General features: G+C 47.1%; 1 protein-coding gene across 1 annotated transcript; it reads left to right on the forward strand.

The window, feature by feature from the left end:
* The first annotated feature begins 6,838 nt into the window (after positions 1-6,838).
* On the forward strand, positions 6,839-11,531 carry LOC148535433 (uncharacterized). Its single transcript, XM_088462606.1, has 3 exons — positions 6,839-6,949; positions 7,760-8,107; positions 11,398-11,531. Exons 1-3 carry the CDS (start codon positions 6,910-6,912, stop codon positions 11,529-11,531), a joined length of 522 nt encoding a protein of 173 aa, XP_088318732.1. The 5' UTR covers positions 6,839-6,909.
* Positions 11,532-21,334: the final 9,803 nt, after the last annotated feature.

Genomic DNA, 21,334 nt, shown 5'->3' on the forward strand with positions numbered 1-21,334 from the left:
CCGTTAAAGGGTGCTGTAACCCCCAAAGTACACTCCAGAGCAAACCAAAAAAAAAATTATTTTCTGTGTTTGTGAATTGTGTGCGCAGTAGCCGCACGTGCATCAACAAAGTAGTGCCAAGCGTGCGCCTGTGTCATAAGTAAAGGGCCGGCTGGCTTGACCGTTAAAGGGTGCTGTAACCCCCAAAGTACACTCCAGTCCAAACCAAAAAAAAAATTATTTTCTGTGTTTGTGAATTGTGTGCGCAGTACCCGCACGTGCATCAACAAAGTAGTGCCAAGCGTGCGCCTGTGTCATAAGTAAAGGGCCGGCTGGCTTGACCGTTAAAGGGTGCTGTAACCCCCAAAGTACACTCCAGTCCAAACCAAAAAAAAATTATTTTCTGTGTTTGTGAATTGTGTGCGCAGTAGCCGCACGTGCATCAACAAAGTAGTGCCAAGCGTGCGCATGTGTCATAAGTAAAGGGCCGGCTGGCTTGACCGTTAAAGGGTGCTGTAACCCCCAAAGTACACTCCAGTTCAAACCCCCAAAAAAATTATTTTCTGTGTTTGTGAATTGTGTGCGCAGTAGCCGCACGTGCATCAACAAAGAAGTGCCAAGCGTGCGCCTGTGTCATAAGTAAAGGGCCGGCTGGCTTGACCGTTAAAGGGTGCTGTAACCCCCAAAGTACACTCCAAACAAAATAAAAAAATATTTTCTGTGTTTGTGAATTGTGTGCGCAGTAGCCGCACGTGCATCAACAAAGGAGCAGCGCCAAGCGTGCGCCTGTGTCCCATAAGTAAAGAGCCGGCTGGCTCATTTCTTAAGGGTGGTGTAACCCACAAAGTGCACTACTCTCCAGCAAAAAAAAAAATATTTTCTGTGTTTAGCCGCACGTATATATCAAATCGATATAACATAAATGGAGGACCAAACTTTCTCCGATAAAAATAAAATAGAGAAAGATCAAGAACCACTTCCTCCTAGTGCTGAAGCTGCTGCCACTAGTCATGACATAGACGATAACATGCCATCAAGGCCGATGCCCAATGTCATAATAGAGGGCACATACAATCCCAAATGACAAAGTTCAGGAAAATGACCTTGAAAAAAACATTTAAATCAGCTGAAGAGAAACGTAAACTTGCCAATATGCCATTTACGACACGGAGTGGCAAGGAACGGCTAAGGTCGATCCCTAGTATGTTCATGACTAGTGGTTCAGCTTCACATGACGATGAAAGCCCTCCTCCCACTAAAAAAATCAAAAGAGTTAAGCTGGCAAAAGCACAGCGAAGAACTGTGCTTTCTAAGAAGATATCACAAATCCCCAAGGAGAGTCCAAGTGTGGTGGTGGTTGCGATGCCTGACCTTCCCAGCACTGGACGGGAAGAGGTGGCTCTTTCCACCATTTGCACGCCCCCTGCAAGTGCTGAAAGGAGCACCCACAGTCCACTTGCTGATATGCAAATTGAAGATGTCACTGTTGAAGTACAACAGGATGAGGATACTGGTGTAGCTGGCGCTGAGGAGGAAGTTGGCGAGGAGGATTCTGATGGTGATGTGGTTTGTTTAAATCAGGCTCCGGGGGAGACAGTTGTTGTCCGTGGGATGAAAAAGCCCATCACGGTCATGCCTGGGCAGAAGACCAAACATTCCACCTCTTTGGTCTGGCAATATTTCTATCCAAATCCGGACAACAACTGTCTTGCCATATGTACCTTATGTAAAGGTGGAATAAGTAGGGGTAGGGACGTTAACCACCTAGGAACATCCTCCCTTATACGGCACCTGCAGCACGTTCATAATAAGTTACTGTCAAGTTCAGAAACTTTGGCTAAGACCGTAAGCAGTCCAGGGACACCTAAATCCCGTTGTCCTGTTGTATCCAAGCGCCTGCAAACCACACCGTCAACTCCCTCCTCGTCAATTTCCTCCTTAGTCAGGATCGGAAGTAGTCCTGCAGGCCATGTCACTGGCATGACTGACTCTCCTATCCCGGATTCTTCCAGAGGATCCTGCATTGCTACGCCTCCTGCTGCTGCTGGGAGTCGTTCATCATCCCAGAGAGGAAGTAGGAACACCACTACTTTTACTAAACAATTGACCCTCCAACAGTCCTTAGCGAGGAGGATGAAGTACGACAGCAGTCATCCTGAAGCAAAACTGAGGCCTTGACTGCTATGTTGGTGTTAGACGTGCGTCCGGTATCCGCCATTAGTGCAGTGGGATTTAAACAATTGATGGAGGTAGTGTGTCCCCGGTTCCAAATCCCGTCTAGATTCCACTTCACTAGGCAGGCGATACCGAGACTGTACAGAAACGTCAGAAAAAGTGTCCTCAGTGTCCTGAAAAATGCCGTTGTACCAAATGTCCACTTAACCACGGACATGTGGACAAGTGGAACAGGGCAGACTAAGGACTATATGACTGTGACAGCCCACTGGGTAGATGTATCACCTTACGCAGCAACAGCAGCAGCGTCACCAGTCGCAGCATCTCAGAAACGCCAGCTCGTTCCAAGGCAGGCTACGCTGTGTATCACCGGTTTCAGTAAGAGGCACACCGCCGACAACCTCTTAGAGAAACTGAGGGAAATCATCGCCCAGTGGCTTACCCCACTTAGACTCTCCTGGGGATTTGTGATATCTGACAACGCCACCAATATTGTGCGGGCATTACATCTGGGCAAATTCCAGCACGTCCCATGTTTTGCTCACACAATAAACTTGGTGGTGCAGAATTTTCTGAAAAGCGACAGGGGAGTGCAGGAGACGCTTTGGGTGGCCCGAAAAATTTCTGGCCACTTTCGCCATTCAGCGACTGCGTGCCGAAGACTGGAGCGCCAGCAAACACTCTTGAACCTGCCCCGCCATCACCTGAAGCAAGAGGTTGTGACGCGGTGGAACTCAACCCTCTATATGCTTCAGAGGATGGAGGAGCAGCAAAAGGCCATTCAAGCCTATACATCCACCTATGACATAGGCAAAGGAGGGGGTATGCACCTGACTCAAGCGCAGTGGAGAATGATTTCCGTGTTGTGCAAGGTTCTCCAGCCCATCGAACTTGCCACACGTGAAGTCAGTTCAGACACTGCCAGCTTGAGTCAGGTCATTCCCCTCATCAGGCTTTTGCAGAAGCAGCTGGAGAAAGTGAAGGAGGAGCTAAGATGGAGCGATTCCGCTCGGCATGTGGGACTTGTGGATGAAGCCCTTCATTCGCTTTGCCAGGATTCCAGGGTGGTCAATCTGTTGAAATCAGACCACTACATTTTGGCCACCGTGCTCGATCCTAGGTTTAAAGCCTATGTGGTGTCTCTCTTTCCGGCCGACACAAGCCTGCAGAGGTGCAAAGACCTGCTGGTGAACACACTGTCAGCTGAAGCGGAACGTGACACGCCAACAGCTCCTTCTTCATTTTCTCCCGCAACTGGGGCTGCAAGGAAAAAACTTAGGTATCCTAAGCAACCCGCTGGCGGTGATGCAGGGCAGGCAGGACCAAGTTTGGACATCTGGTCCGGACTGAAGGACCTGGCAACAATTTCTGACATGTCTACTGTCACTGCATATGATACTGTCACCATTGACAGAATGGTGGAGGATTACATCGGTGACAGCATCCAAGTAGGCATGTCAGACAGTCCATACCTGTACTGGCAGGAAAAAGAGGCAATTTGGAGGCCCCTGTACAAACTGGCTCTATTTTACCTGAGTTGCCCCCCCTTCAGTGTGTACTCCGAAAGAGTGTTTAGTGCAGCCGGGAACCTTGTCAGCGAAAGGCGTAGGAGGTTGCTTCCACAGAATGTGGAGAAGATGATGTTCATCAAAATGAATTATCAGCTCTTCCAGGGAGACCAGCCTCCAGAACGTACAGAGGGACCTGTGGTGGTGGATTCAAGTGGGGACGAGTTAATACTTTGTGAGGATGAGGATATACACACTGAAGAGGGTGAGGAATCTGTGGATGAGGAGGATGACGATGACATCTTGCCACCGTAGAGCCAGTTTGTGCAGGGACAGATTAATTGCCAGCTTGTTTTGTGGGGGCCCAAACTAACCAATCATTTCAGCCACAGTTGTGTGGCAGACCCTGGCGCTGAAATGATTGGTTTGTTAAAGTGTGCATGTCCTGTTTATACAACATAATGGTGGGTGGGAGGGTCCAAGGACAATTCCATCTTGCACCTCTTTTTTTTCTTTGCATTATGTACAGTTTGGGGCCTAGTTTTTCAAACTGCCATCCTGTCTGCCACTGCAGTATCACGCCTAGATGGGTCACGTGTTTGTGCCGCCCACTCGTGTCGCTTAGCATAGTCATCCAGCTACCTCGGTGCAACCTTTTGGACATAAAAACACTATTGTGAGGTGTGAGGTGTTCAGAATAGACTGGAAATGAGTGGAAATTAAGGTTATTGAGGTTAATAATAGCATAGGAGCAGAAAAACCTACAAATTCTGTGATTTTAGCTGTATTTATGCTTTTTTTCAAAAAAGTACAGATCCAAAACACAAAACCCAGAACCCAAAACACGGAAGGGTGGTTTTGGCAAAACCAATCCAGATCCAAAACACGAAGAAAGATCCAGATCCAAAACCAAAACACAAAACACGAAAAGTGGCCGGTGCACACCCCTAATTGCTACTGACACTGCTGCAAAATAGCTGAAGCAGTTTTTGAAATGTACTTGGCTTTTAGTCAATGGGCTCGATTCAATTCAGTGCGATGCTGAGTAGTCCCGGGAGGGAGCTCCCGCAGCTATCCAATTCATGTGCTGTCCGACTAAAGGATTTCTTCTCGTACCCCCGAGGGTGCAAGGAGAAATCAGACAAAAGTGCTGGCCGCACGGCTGTTTTCCTGCTTAGCGTGGCGCTAACAACTGCGCCAGCCGGCACTTTAGTCGGAGAATGCAGATTCTCGTGATTAAACACCCATGTTAAGTCGCAAGAACTGGCATTCTCCGACTTAACTGGCAACTGACGGACCAAACAGCGCAGTGAATTGAATTGAGCCCAGTGAGTATGCTACAGCACTGAAAGCATATGCTGTATTTTCCATCCAGAATTCTTCACATAAACCTGCATTTTCAAACTTGCAAAAGTTGGACACTATACCAATAAGACCTGTGCCTTTAACTCTAAACTGGTTGAATCGCAACTTATGCCAATATGAGCGCAGTTGGTCGATGTTTTAAGTACTGCGCATGTGTCTGAGTTGCACTGTGCATGCATTCCATGGCTACCATACGGAGACGCCAATTTCATTTGCACGCAGGGAGTGTGGATTTTAGCGGGCACGTTCCTGGGTAGTAACAGGAGAGTTGCTAGGCAGACGCAGGTATGTCGCTGACAGCGGCTACGTCTGAAAATGCACAACTGCATGCACTACACCATACTCAGGGGCCCATGTATCAGCAAGCTTTATCATATGCGACAAGTTTTAAAACTCTAAATAAAAAAATTAAAAAAATTAAAAATAAATGAAAAAAAACAAAGACAAAAAAACCCCCCAAAAATAAAAAAAGTTTTAAAACTCGTTGAGTATGAAAAATCGTGTTCCAGCTAATCAGCTCCCAACTGTAATTTTTCAAACAGATGACAGTTGGGAGCTGATTAGCTGGAGCACAATATCATACACAACGAGTTTCAAAACTCATTGATAAATGGGCCCCTCGGATGGAGAAACTGTATTAGCCATAGGGCTGGTGCAAGTTTTGATGGTGCATCTGATGCTGCGTCCTACAGTGCGTCTAAAGATGCTCTGAGACGGATTTGTGCCACCGAATGTCGCTGCACGTGGGAATCTCACTATTCTCTAAATCATCTGCGGCATTAGCATAAAGATGCAGCAGTGTACGACTCAAATTCAGGCCCTGTGTGTTCAGATAACTGACCTGTTGTTGTACCAATTCTTATTTCTGCACACAGGGCCTGATTCAGAGACGGACGCTCTGAACGAGTGCTCGCTCTGAATCAGGGTGGTTTTTTTTTGTTGGGCCTCCTGGCCGCTCGCATAGCTTTGGGTGACCACCCACAGCTATTGCGAGTGACCAGTCTTGACCATTGCGACCATCTGGCTTGCGATGAGACCCTTGTGGTAGGGTCTCGTGGCCGCAAGCCTCAGAGAGCTTCTGGCTCTAATAAAGCTGGAAGCTCTCCCACTGACATAACTGGTGATGTCAGTGGGGCCACCCCCAAACGGCAAGCGTTCCTTCAGGAACGCCTCCGTTTGGCCAGTCACCCCCCCTGCCCGCCTACCAAACAGGGCGAGCTGTCAATCACCAACAGCTCGCCCCCTTTGGTGTGAGACTCGGAGCGACGGAGCACCCATCGTTAGCCGGGTCTTGCGCCTGCGCACGACGGAGCCGGCTCCGTCGTGCGCATGCCTAGTGGGCAAACATCGAGCCGGTTGCGAGCGCTCAGCGCTCGCTACCAGATCTGAATCAGGCCCTCACTTCATTGTGGCATTTCATGAGAGAGTGTATTGGTAGACAGTATATCATGGGGTGAACTAGGTGGATCTTGCACATGTATTTCGTACACAGTAACAGAGTGAGTAAGGGGACTGGGTGAAGAGAGGACAGGGCAAGAGAGCTAACTGAGAGAGGACAGGGGGATGAGTAAGAGGAGGGCTTGGGGACAGACTCAGGTGACGGGAGGAGGGGGGGTGAGTAAGGGAAGGGTGTGGGGGGAGGACAGGGAGGGATATAAAGGAGAGAGTTGGACAGTGCATGCTGCAGTCTCTCACTGTCGCTGATTTGCAGACTAAACATTGGGACAGGGAAATTTATAGGGAATTTGAACCAGGAGAAAGCAGGCTGAGACCAGGGAATCTGGAGCTGTAAAGTGGAAGCAGTGTGCTGAAGAGAAATCAAGCAAACAGCTGGAAACTCCTTTACTGCACGATCAGCTGCCCGAAGTAACTCCAGAGAGGGATGGTGCCTGCGATGAGCCCGGGGGTCTGTCTGCTGACAGGTAACTGACTGTGGGCCCTATTCACCATCAGGGGGCCATATGTAATTCATCATTGATCCGGTGCGGGGACAGCTGCTACAAAAAGCATCTGTCCCCGCGGTAAGTAGCCCAGCTACAGATGTAGCTGCGTTACTTACTTGCTTTGGGGATAGAAGAACAAATAGAAAAAAATGTGAATATGGAACAGGTTAGTGAATACCGCCCTTGACTCTGGGCCACATCATACTGATAATTAATCTATCCATATATTAGTCCAAATATAGATCAGTGTGGATTTTTTTTTTATATGAGTGTGCAAACTAACACAGATGTGGCATTTTCACTCTTATTAGAATAAGGGGTATATTTACTAAGCAGTGTTAGGAGACTGATTGGCTGGTACCTTATTACTTTTCACTCTGTCTCCTAACACTGCTTAGTAAATAGACCCCTTAGAAACAGTTAACATAGTCGCAATGGTACCCTAAGGGGTATATTTACTAAAAGGCGATTGGCGATTTTAATCAATTTAAAATCAATGAAAATCAATGAAAATAGATCAACATATATGTTGTGTTTCTAGAGCTAAATTACACATTTACTAATACTTTATAAACCAAATAAAAAATTGTCTTTAAGTAAATGTGTGATTTAGCCCAAGAAACATGTTGATCAATTTTCGTTGATTTCAAATCAATCCAAATCGATTAAAATCAACCTCCAAAGTGTCAGGTTTATGGTATTTCTGATGGACTAGTGTATGTTGTTCAGTTTTAGCAATGGACTTCTGAAAATGTGTGTGTGTGCTCCTAATTTTATTGTCTGTTGCAGCTATTCTTGCCATATGGATGAGTCCGGTCATTGGTGATATTGAGCTGATCCCAGCCCGACCGTGGCTAAATGGTTCTGTCACATTTATTGTCACTGGTGTCCAGGGGCGGATCCTGTTCTCGAACTGGTACAGAGGAAGTGATACAAATGCTGACGATCAAATTTTTAGGTTGCAAAGTAACCTAATAGAGCCAATAAAAGGGAAACGTTTCTTTGAGGAAGCCATTGGGTTTTCTAATGGCTTTTTTCAGATTGTAAATCTCCAGAAAGACTTTGAGGGCCCTTACACAGTCTCGATCCAGACAGATACTGTGCCGAAACAGTTCACAGCACAGTTAACAATACTTGGTAAGTATGTAATATGGCTGTAATATTTTATCCTTTGTTTTAAATACTTTTAAATATTTAAATTATACTTTAAACATGTTTAATATTTAAATATAAAAAAAAATAAAAATTATTCTAGTTAATAGCATCTGTTTATTACAAATAATCTGACCACTGTATGAGTCAAATCATATCTTTGTTTTAAATCTAATATTTTAAAGGGATTGCCCACCTCTCAGGGATCTACTAACTGTGTCCCCTACTTTGTGGTTACTGTAATAGACTGCGACTAGTAGGCCTGTACCATCGGTACAGAGACGCCTTGACATGGCCCGGATGACTTAAACATATCTTTGCAAATACAGTATATGCAACAAAGATGTCTGGATTTCTATTATCACGTAGTATTCAATTATTGTTGCTGGTCTTTTGCATTGTGCTGGGGGGAACATTTTTTTTGGCCTTGTCTAGATTAAACCCTTCCCTTTTCATGCACCTTTGAAAGAGCATTACGTTGATCTGAGCAGTCACAATTTTATATTACACACAGATATACACGCTGCTATTCCAAGCAGACCTCTGACATTCACAAACAGTACCTCTCTAGCAATGAGAGGGTTATCTTTTTCTATTCTCACCAACAAGGGTCAGCACCACCAAACAAGGGCTTCTGGGGTTCTTTAGAGCAGTCAAGGACATACATTATACATTTAATATACTCTATATAAAAACGTGATGTCGTTAGAATACCGACGTATGGAAAGCCGTCTGACGGAATCCCGGCGTCGAAATCCCGACTTATTACTAAAGATAGGTGTCAATATACCAACGCCTATCTTTAGCCCGATGATGGAATCCCGACAGACAGCTCCGAATGAAGGTAAGCAGGGAGATTTAGCTGTTAGCCATGAGGGGGGGAGGGTTAGGTTTAGGCACTGCCGGGGGGGACTTAGGGTTAGGCACCCCTCAGGGAGGATTAGTGTTAGGCTAGGGGAAGGGGGGTTTAGGGTTAGGCACCACCCGGGGAAGATAGGATTAGGCACCCCCCCAGGAGGGTTAGGTTTAGGGTGCTGGAAGAGGGGGGTTAGGTTTACGCACCATCCCTAGAGTTTTATGGTTAGGAACCACTGAGGGAGGGTTAGAGGGGGGAGAAGGGTAGGGTTAGTATATGTACCTGCCCCGTTGGGATTCTGGTATGTCGGGCTTCCGGCATCAGCATTTCATCAACCAGTGGCTATACAGCCACCAGGATTTCATACCCAACCCATAAAAACAATAAAGGTATAACAATTCAACTACAAACTTACATTGGCGTTATATACTTTGGCCGTGAAATGGCATGGAAGGATGGACAACTACATCGATTTTTCCAAAGTCCACCCCCTCCGTCTTAGTAGGATGGCCTTTGGAGGATGACTGAGTTTTAACAAAATGACAAGCTCCATACTATCCTATTCTGGGCCGTAGGGAAGGGTGTGCGAACGGTGCCATCCCCAGGGCACAGGGCCTTGGGGGCAGCGCCGCCGGTGCCCCACAGCATTTGTATCTGGCGAGCAGGTCACCTGGATTTGCCCCCTCGCGACCAGTAGCGCTGCTGCTCGGGGTGGCCAAGGGATGCTCCGGGCATGCACCCTGCAGTGTGAAGAGCTGCCCAGAGCGTCTGGCCAGCTCTACACTCCCATGCAAGGGGTGGGGACGGCACAGGGTACCGGGGAAAACTGCACTGACGCTGAACCTGACTTTGGGGCATATTTATTAATTAACGGGTTTTAAACATGATAATTATATTTTTTTAAGGTAAGGATTGCCGACAGTTATTCAAAATCACATGGAGGGACAGGGGCTGTGATAGAAGCCCATTCCTGCAATGTGTAAAGAGACCGCTAGTGACATCACTTTACTTCCACATTTGGGCCAATTTCTTCTATACAGGTGCTATGTGCATTTTGGTATACTATGTTTAGAATTTACATAGAAGCGCAAACTATGATGGCAGATAAGAAGCAATCTGTTCATCTTTTTCAATCCATAATAAATTGATCCATTTGTTTATATAATTAATTTTTATATTATAAGTATACCTTATCTTATACAGCTTATACCCTTTTATAAAGGAGGGAACAGAGGTGTGTCAGGACCACCCACTTTGATTGGCAGGAGGGCTAATCTTGGTGTAGCGTCCATAGAAATAAACCAAGCACCCAAGTTCCTCCATGGTCCGGCTCCACCCCTAGAGGAAGTAGGTGAGGCCTTCAGGCAGTGTGGCCCACTGGGGGTTTCCCCTGTACACCTGTGGGCAAGTTCGACCTTGATCATAAACAAAAACATAAAGCAATAGATGCAAAAATATATAGACCAGCCAAGCCAAGGAAAATGGGGATGGCATATTCTAAACCCTATGTACAAAGTCGAGGGATAGTATAGCATGGGACACATATTTGAATACAGCACATAGTTACGAGACCCTTGAATAAAAGTAGAAAGATAAGAATTGGTTTTGTCGCACATCACAGGTGCTTTAATGCTCTAAATTGTTGCAGTTACTATTCAGTGGTTTTAGCAGTGATTTTCAAAATTGCTGGCAATTTGTGACAATATATATATATATAAATGACTGAGGACCTGATTCAGCAAAGGACGGAATTGCAAAGCTGCACACAAGCAGCATTGCAATCCATGCCGACGGAGATCCTAGCCTCTTCCCCCCCCCAACGACGGTGGAACACCTCTGTTTTGGGAAATGGTGACTGTTGCCGCCCCCTGCCTGCCCAAAAACATCAGCAGACTGTCAATCACCGGTAGCCAGCGGCGGCAGAAGCGCAGACACATTCTACCTGTATTTTTTCAGAAAATTAGAGAGAGAAGTGGGCAGACGGGATTCACATGGATGTTAGTACATCCATGTGATATTTCCTAAATTCCCAATAGGAATTTAGTCGAAAATATCACACTACAATCACATTTTAAGTGCAGATTGTAGTAAATAGGGCTCTTTATCCCTTTGGTTCACCCAAACCCTAACCCCAATTTTGACCTCACAAGTGCTATAAAAGCCCAACCACTTGGGAGCTGGGTGGGCGTGAGTAGAGGTGATGAGCGGTTTCGTGAGTTTCCTATTGTGATTTCTGAGAGGTGTCCTGTGGGGGTTTTTTTGTTGCTTTTTTGCTTATGTGTCTGTTTCACTTGCTGTTTAGTCATATATTATGTCTAAGTTCTGTCTGTGGATGTGAGTGTGGTGTGAGTACCATTTATGTAAGTGTAAGGAATCTTGTTTATTTTTCACATACTTACAATTACGTCTTCCATTCCAGATAGTACAGGGCAAAAACATTATATGGAACCTGGAGAGAGCGAGAAGGACAGCTCACGGCTTGAAGATAAGGAAACATGCCAGGTGGTTAAGCACCTGAAACAAAGCTCAAGATTTCAAAATAAGCTAGATTAATTTGGTCCACATGACAGCTGCTTTAAATAGTCTCACTGGTGTAGTAAAGGAATTAAACTCTAATTTACAGCAACACAAACACAGCACAAAATAGTTCCATCCAGTGACACAAGAATGGGCAGCTCACCTGCCACAAGTTCACAAAGGAGCTGATCTCGACTATATATAATTTAAGTTACGAGCACAGTAATTAACACATAGGGTTATTTTATGTAATAAGTTTAGGAAGAGAATATGGTTTGAGAATATACACAGGGCAAACATTGCATGAGGTCCATGGAGATGGGTGTCCAAATCGGCGGGTTGGGGGTGTGGTACCGGAAATTCCATCATCGCAAAGCTTTTCTTTACATTATGATGCTGGGAGTGGGGCCACAATGACGCAATTCATAGCGAAACGCGTCATCATGTCCCCCAGCCCACATCACCGGAGAAGTGATGGTCTGCGAGAGGGTTGCACACTGCAGCAGCCACAACATCGGGATATTCTGGGAGCATAGGCAAGTGTGGCGCAGGGACGTATTACCATACACACCTTCTAAGAGGTCATTGGGGTGAGCGGAAAGGAGTTGATAAAAGCCTGTGCGAAAAAGATGCTAAAGTGCAAAAGTCCACAACTAGCTATCTGTAGTGTGACATCTAAGTTGTGCCTTGCGTCTCGCACTATATGGCGTATAAATGCTAGCTGAATGAGGATCCACCTGTATACCAGGCAGTGTTTTGCAATGCCGCCGCATTTTCAGTAGTTTTGGACACTGAATTTTAAAGGGCAATTATATTCAATACAAAACCAGCTGCCCTAGGCTAAAACAAGTATAGCCTCCCTCCATGTTTATATGTCCTGGAGGCTGCTGGAACCTTATCATACTCTCTGTGTTTTATGCCCCCCAACATTTATGAAGCCCTTCCTATACCGCACAACGTGCTTTATGCCTCCCCCCAATCACCCCCAATGCTGTTTCACTATACAGGTGGTGGCAAACTCACAAGTATACTACTTACTAGAGTCATTTACCGCAGGTCCGCACTGCACAATGTGCTTGCCATGTGGTCTTGCCACAGCTCCTCCCAGCTTTGCTCAGACAGTCACTGGCACTGCATGATGAGTCAGAAACAAGGAACAGGGAGGGAGGAATGTCCTCGGTTCGGCCTGAAAGTGTGGGGGGCAGGCTGCAGCATTGGCATATTGTAACTGCTGAGTACTGAGCACTCAGCAGTTACATTAAACCAATTCTGACAGCAGCGCAGATGGCACTTGGCAGCTGGCGCCCCCTCTTGGCTGGTCCCCTAGGCTGCAGTGGCACTGATTACCACTTTAACTTTTAGCTGGCTAATATGTTTTAATATTGAATAAGGTCAAGAACATCTATCAGAACATCATAGCATTGCTACTTTGCATTTCCTCAGCAGCACCCCCACCCGGTGGCTGTAGAGTGGGGCAGCTGCCGGCCTTCCTGATCAACAGCATACCTCCCAACATTTGCTGGGAGGGAGTCGGGACCTGCGCGCGCCTTCAGTGCGTACGTCCAAAAAGGGGTGTGGCCTAACCGTAAAGGGGGCGTGGTCAGATGACACGCCCCCATTTACATCACTAATGGGGCGTGCCCAGCATCTCCGAGATGCTGGGCAGCCCCCGGGCTTCCCCCGTACTCTCAATAGATGCTGTGCGCATGCGCACAGCGTCTATTCTACCTCTGCATACACGCTGCTCTGCATAGCAGAGCAGCGTGTATGCTTCCCCCAACTTCCCCCCCACCACGGGACACTGCGGCCCGCGGGCGGGACAGTCCCAGAAAAACGGGACTGTCCCGCTAAATGCGGGACAGTTGGGAGGTATGCAACAGTGATTGGCTGCATGGCAGACACTGGGGGAGGGTGTAATGATACAGAGGGGCCAGAAAATCCCTCTGCGATTGGCGGCGGTGGGAAGATCATCTTCCGTCAGCCGCCCAGTGGGCGTTTCTGACTGGTCGCATTGTTTGAGACCATTTCAGAGAACCCACAGCATGGCGCGGTCGCAAATTATGTGACCATGCCAGGCAAGTGGTTAAATCCAGAGGTTAAAACTAGAGATGAGCGGTTCGGATTCTGTGGAATCCGAACCGCTCCGAACATTGGGGATCCGAGTTCACCCGAACCCTGTTCGGGTGTTCACCGCCTGACTCGGATCCCCGTTCGGGGCCGAACGGCTGCCGCTTGATGTCGGATTCTCACTAGAGAATCCAACATCAGGGCTCCTATTGTGTAGGGCAGAGCGCTGTGATAGCGGTCTGCCCTACACAGACACAAACATACAGCCACCAGCGGCAGCTGTGTGTTTGTTACAGCAGTCAATGAGAGTCACACAGACTCTCATTGGCTGCTGCATGGAGGGAGCTGGCTGGAGCTCACACATGAGCTCCGTCTTCTGGCTCCCTCCTCAGTTTTTTTTTTTTACTTGTGTAAGGGCCGGGGGTGCTACTGGGGGGGGGTCTGCTACTGGGGGGGTCTGCTACTGGGGGTGTGGGGGGCCATACTACTGGGGGGGTCTGCTACTGGGGGGGTCTGCTACTGGGGGGGCCATACTACTGAGGGGCCTGCTACTGGGGGGGCCATACTACTGGGGGGGGCATACTACTGGGGGGGCCTGCTACTGGGGGGGCCTACTACTGGGGGGGCCTGCTACTGGGGCAGCCTACTACTGGGGGGCCTACTACTGGGGGGGCCATACTACTGGGGGGGCATACTACTGGGGGGGGCATACTACAGGGGGGGCTACTACTGGGGCAGCCTACTACTGGGGGGGCCTGCTACTGGGGCAGCCTACTACTGGGGGGGCCATACTACTGGGGGGCTGCTAATGGGGGGCATACTACTGGGGGGCATGCTAATGGGGGGCATACTACTGGGGGGCCTGCTAATGGGGGGCATACTACTGGGGGGGGCATACTACAGGGGGGGCTACTACTGGGGCAGCCTACTACTGGGGGGGCCTGCTACTGGGGCAGCCTACTACTGGGGGGGCCATGCTACTGGGGGGCTGCTAATGGGGGGCATACTACTGGGGGCATGCTAATGGGGGGCATACTACTGGGGGGGCCTGCTAATGGGGGGCATACTACTGGGGTGCATGCTAATGGGGGGCATACTACTGGGGGGGCCTGCTAATGGGGGGCATACTACTGGGGGCACTGCATAGGGTACCCTACTACTAAGGGGACTGCATAGGGGGCACCACTGCTGGGGGCATTGTGTAAGGGACGCCACTACTGTGAGCACTGTGTAAAAGGGGCACTACTGTGGGCATTGTGTAAAAGGGTCACTACTGTGGGCATTGTGTAAACGGGGCACTACTGTGTGTCGTAACATAAATAAGAGACACTACTTTATGGTGTAATGTGAATCAGGCCCTATGTGCGGTGTAATGTGAATAAGATTGTGCACTGTGACTCCTTGGGCCGTCGCCCACTATGTAAACAAGTACTGTGATTCTGCTGGCCGTACCCCACTGGGTGGGTGCACTACTTTTCATTTCTGCCACTGCTGTGTGGCAATGTGTCATAGATGTGCTTTATACTGTGGTGTCTGTGTCGTTGTGCTGCTGCTTTGTCGCTTAGTAACCAATCAGCTCACTGCAACCTTTGGCGACTAATGTTGAAAACAATATTATAAGCTGTGATATGGTCTAAATTGACTGGAAATTAATGTTATTGAGGTTAATAATACTCTAGGAAGAAAAAAAAGACCAATTTATGTGATTTTAGCTTTTTTTGTACATTTTTGTAAAAAAATCCAAATCCAAATCCAAAGCCAGTCACCGCAGATTGGCAAATCCAAATCCAAATCCAAAGCCGGACGACGAATTAGAACCAAATCCAAATCCGGCAAAAATGGTCCGGCGCACATCCCTAGTTAAAACCAATGAAGGTGCAGCGGTTTTGAAAAGTGCCGTATAACATATTTAGCCCTTTGACTCCATTCTCGCATGGTTCATACGGAGGGAGATGTATTATAGCAGCACTTAACATGCCGCTATATCGCTTCCTGCTTCGCCTCTTTACCGATGGCGAAGCAGGAAGCTCTAATGATGAGATCTATGAACATCTCATCTGCCGGAGCGGGGGAACTCCCCCCTCCGGACAGCTGATTTGTGCCAGAGCAATGCTTAATTGCTCTGGATTCCGCGGCAAGTTTGAATGTTAATTACCCCGATACTTAATACATTAATACACCCCTTAGGCAGCAGTCATAGTTGCCTCATGTAAGGTGATTAATATTATCTTTCAATTAACTTTTTTTTTATTTTGTATTTCTTTTGTAATTCTATTTTGTAAGTTTTTTTCTGAAACATTATTATGTACTCTTATGTTGAATAAATATTCCCTTTATCAGTCTGTGATTATTTGCTTGAAATAACATAATTTCCAGAAGAGATACTGTAGATTGCTCATCTAACTTATACTTAAGATTGTGAGTAGAAGAAATAATAACGAGTCAGCTATTTCATGCAAATTTGCGCCATTCTGTAATGAAGGTACAGGTTTGTAGCGGCCGTCTTCAGTACGTGGTGGCGGTTACTGGGGTTAGAGTACCAGGATGAGTGAAATGGACAAATTATGAATAGTGTAATTAATAAGTACCTGAAGAACCACAGCGGTCTGGTTCCTTGACAGTGCCATATACAACTGAGAAGGGGAATTCCTAATTCATGAATCTACTTCTTGCTCACAGTAATAAGCCACTAGAGTCATCTTGATGCACTGAAATACAGTACAAGGGCTCAAATATCACAAGATTTGATCTATTCCATCAGTCTTAGGGATAAATTTACTAAAGTGTAGAGTGTTAAGAAGTGGAGATGTTGCCCATAGCAACCAATCAGATTTTACTTAAAGGGCCCCATACATCTGCGACGGATCATCGCAATGTAGCGATTCTGTAACCCAGCATTGCAGGATCGCTGAAATCCAACATGTTGGATTTCACAGATATGCCGATCAACGATCAAAAAATTATCGTGATTGGCACATCTGTGAAATTTAACATGAAGAATTCCACCGATCCTGCGACGGGTCGCGGAACATCGATGGCCGTCGGTCGAATCGGCGCTTCAGATCCCATCACTACATCGCGACGATCCGTTGCAGATGTATGGGGACCTTAACATTAAACTAGCACCTTTTAGAAGATAATAGTTCGAATCTGATTGGTTGCTATGGGCACTTCTAAAATTCTCACTCTAGTAAATTTACCCCTTAGTGTTGGTCTATAGTTGGCAGAAGAAGCCACAAATAACTGCGCTGTTACATATTAAAAATATCCCATTTGAACTAGAGATGAGCAGGTTCGGATCTCAGAGATCCGAACCCACCCGAATTTAGTAGATCCGAGTCAGATCCAAGCAGACTCGATTTTTCCCACCTGACTCGGATCTCAAACCGAGGCAAAACTATAGAGACTGAAATCTCGTGGTTTGCAAGCTTTCGTCTCTATGATCAATGTAGTATATAAGGGACCACGTGACGGATGCCATATCTCTTCGGCTGTGGAGACTGAACAGGGAGGGTGGGTAGTGTAGGGCTGGGAGAGGTGCTGGTGCTGTCTGCTGTGTCCTGGGCTGGTGCTGATCCATTCTGGCCTGGTGCTGTCACTGTGCTGTCTGCTGTGTCCATCTGGGCTGTTGCTGATCCATCTGGGCTGTCTGTGCTGTCTGCTGTGTCCTGGGCTGGTGCTGCTGATCCATTCTGGTGCTTTGCTGTCTGCTGTGTCCATGTGGGCTGGTGCAGAACTGCAGATACATCTGTCCTGGTGCTGTGTCCATCTGGGCCCAAGTTCTTCACTCAAAAAAATATATAAATAGTCAAAAAAAAATCAATCAAAGTGTCTTTTATGTTTTTCTGTGTGTGTGTGTGCTTGCGTGTTAGGCTTAACTGCAGTACCACACAAGATCCAGCCAGCAACCCAAGTTGCAACCTAGTGCTACCAGACTCCAGTATCGATTCCTGCCTGTCTATACCTTCTAAAATTGTCGTTATTTAGCGTTATGAGTCGCACAAGAAATAAATGCTTTCAGACTTTGAGTGTGGTTCCAAAGCACAAAAAGTTATTATTCAATATAAAAACAGATGGTTACACGCTGTGATCTAAATACAATTAGTGCAAATAAATTATACAGACCCAAGGTATAGTCGTTACATATGCAGGCGCTCTGGACCCAGATCCCGGCATCAAAATAGAAACCTCCGTCAACAGCAAAGCAAGAAGACTGGCATCCAGGTTTAGAGATCCCACATATTGGACCTCATTCAGAGTCGGTCGTTGCGGCTGCACGGTCGTACGCCACCGATGTTTGCTAAACTGCGCATGCGTAAAAGTTCGCAATGCGCGTGCGCAAACTAGCTGCTACGATCAGAAATTTCGCTCTCCTTGAACACTGCCAGGTCGGTAGTTTGATTGACAGGATGAGGCGTTTGTGGGTGGTAACAGGGGAAGGTGCTTGAAAACGGGGGAGTGGAGATCCGAACGCAGGCGTGCCTAATTATGCGAACGGCGTTTTATGGGAGTGCATAAATTACAAAGTAGTGTCATGGCACATGTGACATGGGAGGTTTTACACTGACATGATCGTAGAGCTTAAGAGAGGGTATGGTCAACCTTAAGCTCTACGACCAGTTCCGATGGTTCCTGATGCTCGCGATTAATCCTTATATGGCCGGAGATGACGTGTAATGCGTACGAGAAGGGGGGCGTATTTTTTGTGTTCCGACCGCTTCCTCCCCTTGGTCAGCCAGCTAACGATCCGACCTTAGGGACGCAACATGCGAGTGCATCATTTGCATATCCGACCCCTTTTCCAGTACGACCGTGCGGTCGCAATGACCGACTCTGAATGAAGTCCATATACTCTAGCAGAGATAGGCAATACAATAGAACAGTTTGGCATCAATCCATTGGTTCTTCCTCCTGGTTCTTCTGTTACAGTATAGTTCATAGGTCAGTTCGTATGGACACAATCCAGCCTCCAACAGCTCTTTGTGTCCTGTTTCCCGCTGCATAATAAATCTAAGCTGGCTACATTACAGAGTACATTTTAATGTTTAACTCTCTATGGTCCATAGTTTGCAGACACATGTTGCGATCTTCTCACCGATGGTGCCGGAAGTCTGCTAAGACACAGTGGATCAGAAAGACACAAAACAGTGTCTGCTTACCATGTACTGAACCTTAGATATCAAATTACATTTATTTCACAACATTAATAATACTGAATAAACCTTGAATATTACACTTTAATGCTAGGGAACCTTTTTATGTAAGTGTGCAGTGTGTAAGTATTGGGGTTTTGGGAAAAGACGCTAGTTAGTGTTGTGCGACTACGTGTTTGTGGAGTACACCATGGTACGTGTTTTGCAGGGTTGATCATATATGTTTTAGTGACGGTCTGTATTTATATAATGAGGACTTTTAACATCTTTCTATTGCGTGGGAATCGCACGACGCTAAATAATAGCATCGCCATATGTACTTATAATGGGCAAGATTCACTAAAATGGCACTGGGCAGCCAGTCGCAAAATGGTGTCTCATTGCCATTCGCAAAATGGCGTTGTGCAGATTTAATTTTAAACCGATCCTGTCTCCCGTCTCACTCCCTATCATGTGTCATATCATACACATATATGGTATTATCCTGTACGCTGTGCTCTCACTCCCTATAATGTCATATCATACACATATATGTTATCAGTGTTCTCCCCAAGCTGTTTTCTGTGGGCGTATCGCCCGGCAGAAACAGCCTGCTGCCCGGCACTTTTCCCCGCTGACCCCCACCGACCCCCGCTGTGGAACATTGGCCTCTGAAGTGACCGGAGGCTAAAGAAGCCTCCGATCACTTCTGAGGCCAGCATTCCCAGTAATGCACTGCGCGGGTGACGTCATGACGTCACCCGCCATGTGAGGCGCCTGCACCGCGTGCCTACTGGATCTAGTTAGATCCAGTCAGCGCGCGGCAGCAGCAGCGGCGGCGAGCAGGAGAGCGGCCAGCAAGTCAAGGTAAGTGCTGGGGCCGGGACCAGGACCAGTCTGGGGGCACTATTTAAGTCTGGGGGCACTGCATAAAGGGGCCAGCCTGGGGGCACTGCATAAAGGGGCCAGCCTGGGGGCACAGCAAAAAGGGGCCAGCCTGGGGGCACTGCAAAAAGGGGCCAGCCTGGGGGCACTGCAAAAAGGGGCCAGCCTGGGGGCACTGCAAAAAGGGGCCAGCCTGGGGGCACTGCATAGAAGGGCCAGCCTGGGGGCACTATTTAAGCCTGGGGCACTGCATAAGGGGCCAGCCTGGGGGTACTGCATAAGGGGCCAGCCTGGGGGGCACTGCATAAGGGACACTTTAAAGCTGGGGGCACTGCATAAGGGGCCAGTCTAGGGGCACTATTTAAGCCTGGGGGCACTACATAAGGGACCAGTCTGCGGCACTACATAGGGGCACTACTTCAGCCAGGGGGCACTGCATAAGGGCAAAGCTAAACTACAGGGGGCAATGCATAAAGGGGAAAACTACAGGGGGCACTATATAAAGGGTACAAATACAGGGGGCACTGCATAATGGGCACTTTTGACTGAGTGCCAGTAGGGGAGCAGCCTGAGACATGTCGGGCTGGATTGGTCTGGGAGATACCACTTTTCCCGGTGCGCGCATAATTGCGAAGGCCCCCACCCGGCTACTTTTGGATGCCACCAGGCTGGAAAAAATTTCTGGGGAGAACACTGGTTATTATCCTGTACGCTGTGCTCTCACTCCCTATCATGTGTCATATCATACATATATATGTTATTATCCTGTACGCTGTGCTCTCACTCCCTATCATGTGTCATATCACACAGTCAAAGAGTCAGGGTAGAATCACCAACGTTTCGATGCCCCTACTTTATTGCATCGTCATCAGGGTAATAAGAAATAACAAAAGAAGACATACCTATATACCGTCACCATCTCACCCTCCACACGCGGCTTCCGGCGTCAGGTATGCAGCACCCACAGATGACGTCGGCATCCTGCGTCCGTTGCCATGGCTACCAACAATCACAAACAACACATCACATGATTATAGCGAATAGTGAAAATCAACCTTTAGATGCATAATTCATTATACTTGACATTATAAAGTTAGGCCATACCTAATTACTCTAAACACAAGGTCTAAATACAAATAAAGACCATTATACATTAACGACAGATACAGGCAAGATAATACACAATTAAAATCAACATAGTTATTTGGAAAAACCGGAGTCTATATATGGTAGCATATTCGATCATATTTATATTAAATGTAACCCAATGCAGCCATTATACTGCTGAATCGATAGCACTAACCACAAACATGTAGTGATTGCCTTTAAATGTTATATTATACAATACTAGCTACACTAATCATGAATCACATGTTGCAATAAAGCAGGAAGAACTCATACTCCCTGAAGTCAGTTTATGTAAAGCAATGCAAGCCCAGTCTATCATTGAGCCCCCTGGGCACAAGAGTCCTCAATCTATGAATCCATCGGGACTCACATTGCAATAGCTATTTTTGTCTATTTCCACCTCTAACTGACAAAGGTACAGTATATGATCAATGGCCATATATCTTAATTGTGCTAGACTATGGCTGGATTGCGCGAAGTGGCGAGCCACAGATTGGTCACTATGTCCAGAGTGAATCGCGGATCTGATGGCAGATCTATGCAAAGCCATCCGTTCACGCAATGTTCTTTCAGTTTTACCAATGTAATACAAATCACATGGACATTTAATTAGATAAACTATAAACC

This window comes from Taudactylus pleione, unplaced genomic scaffold (assembly GCF_031769625.1).
Source record: "Taudactylus pleione unplaced genomic scaffold, aTauple2 ptg000051l, whole genome shotgun sequence".
NCBI lineage: Eukaryota > Metazoa > Chordata > Amphibia > Anura > Myobatrachidae > Taudactylus > Taudactylus pleione.

Bases quoted from the DNA above. Each gene is read 5' to 3' on its own strand.
- LOC148535433 (XM_088462606.1), top strand. From the start codon at position 6,910: ATGGTGCCTGCGATGAGCCCGGGGGTCTGTCTGCTGACAG. The intron at 6,950-7,759 runs GTAACTGACTGT...TGTCTGTTGCAG, and splicing joins GGGGGTCTGTCTGCTGACAG to CTATTCTTGCCATATGGATG. The intron at 8,108-11,397 runs GTAAGTATGTAA...CTTCCATTCCAG, and splicing joins AGCACAGTTAACAATACTTG to ATAGTACAGGGCAAAAACAT.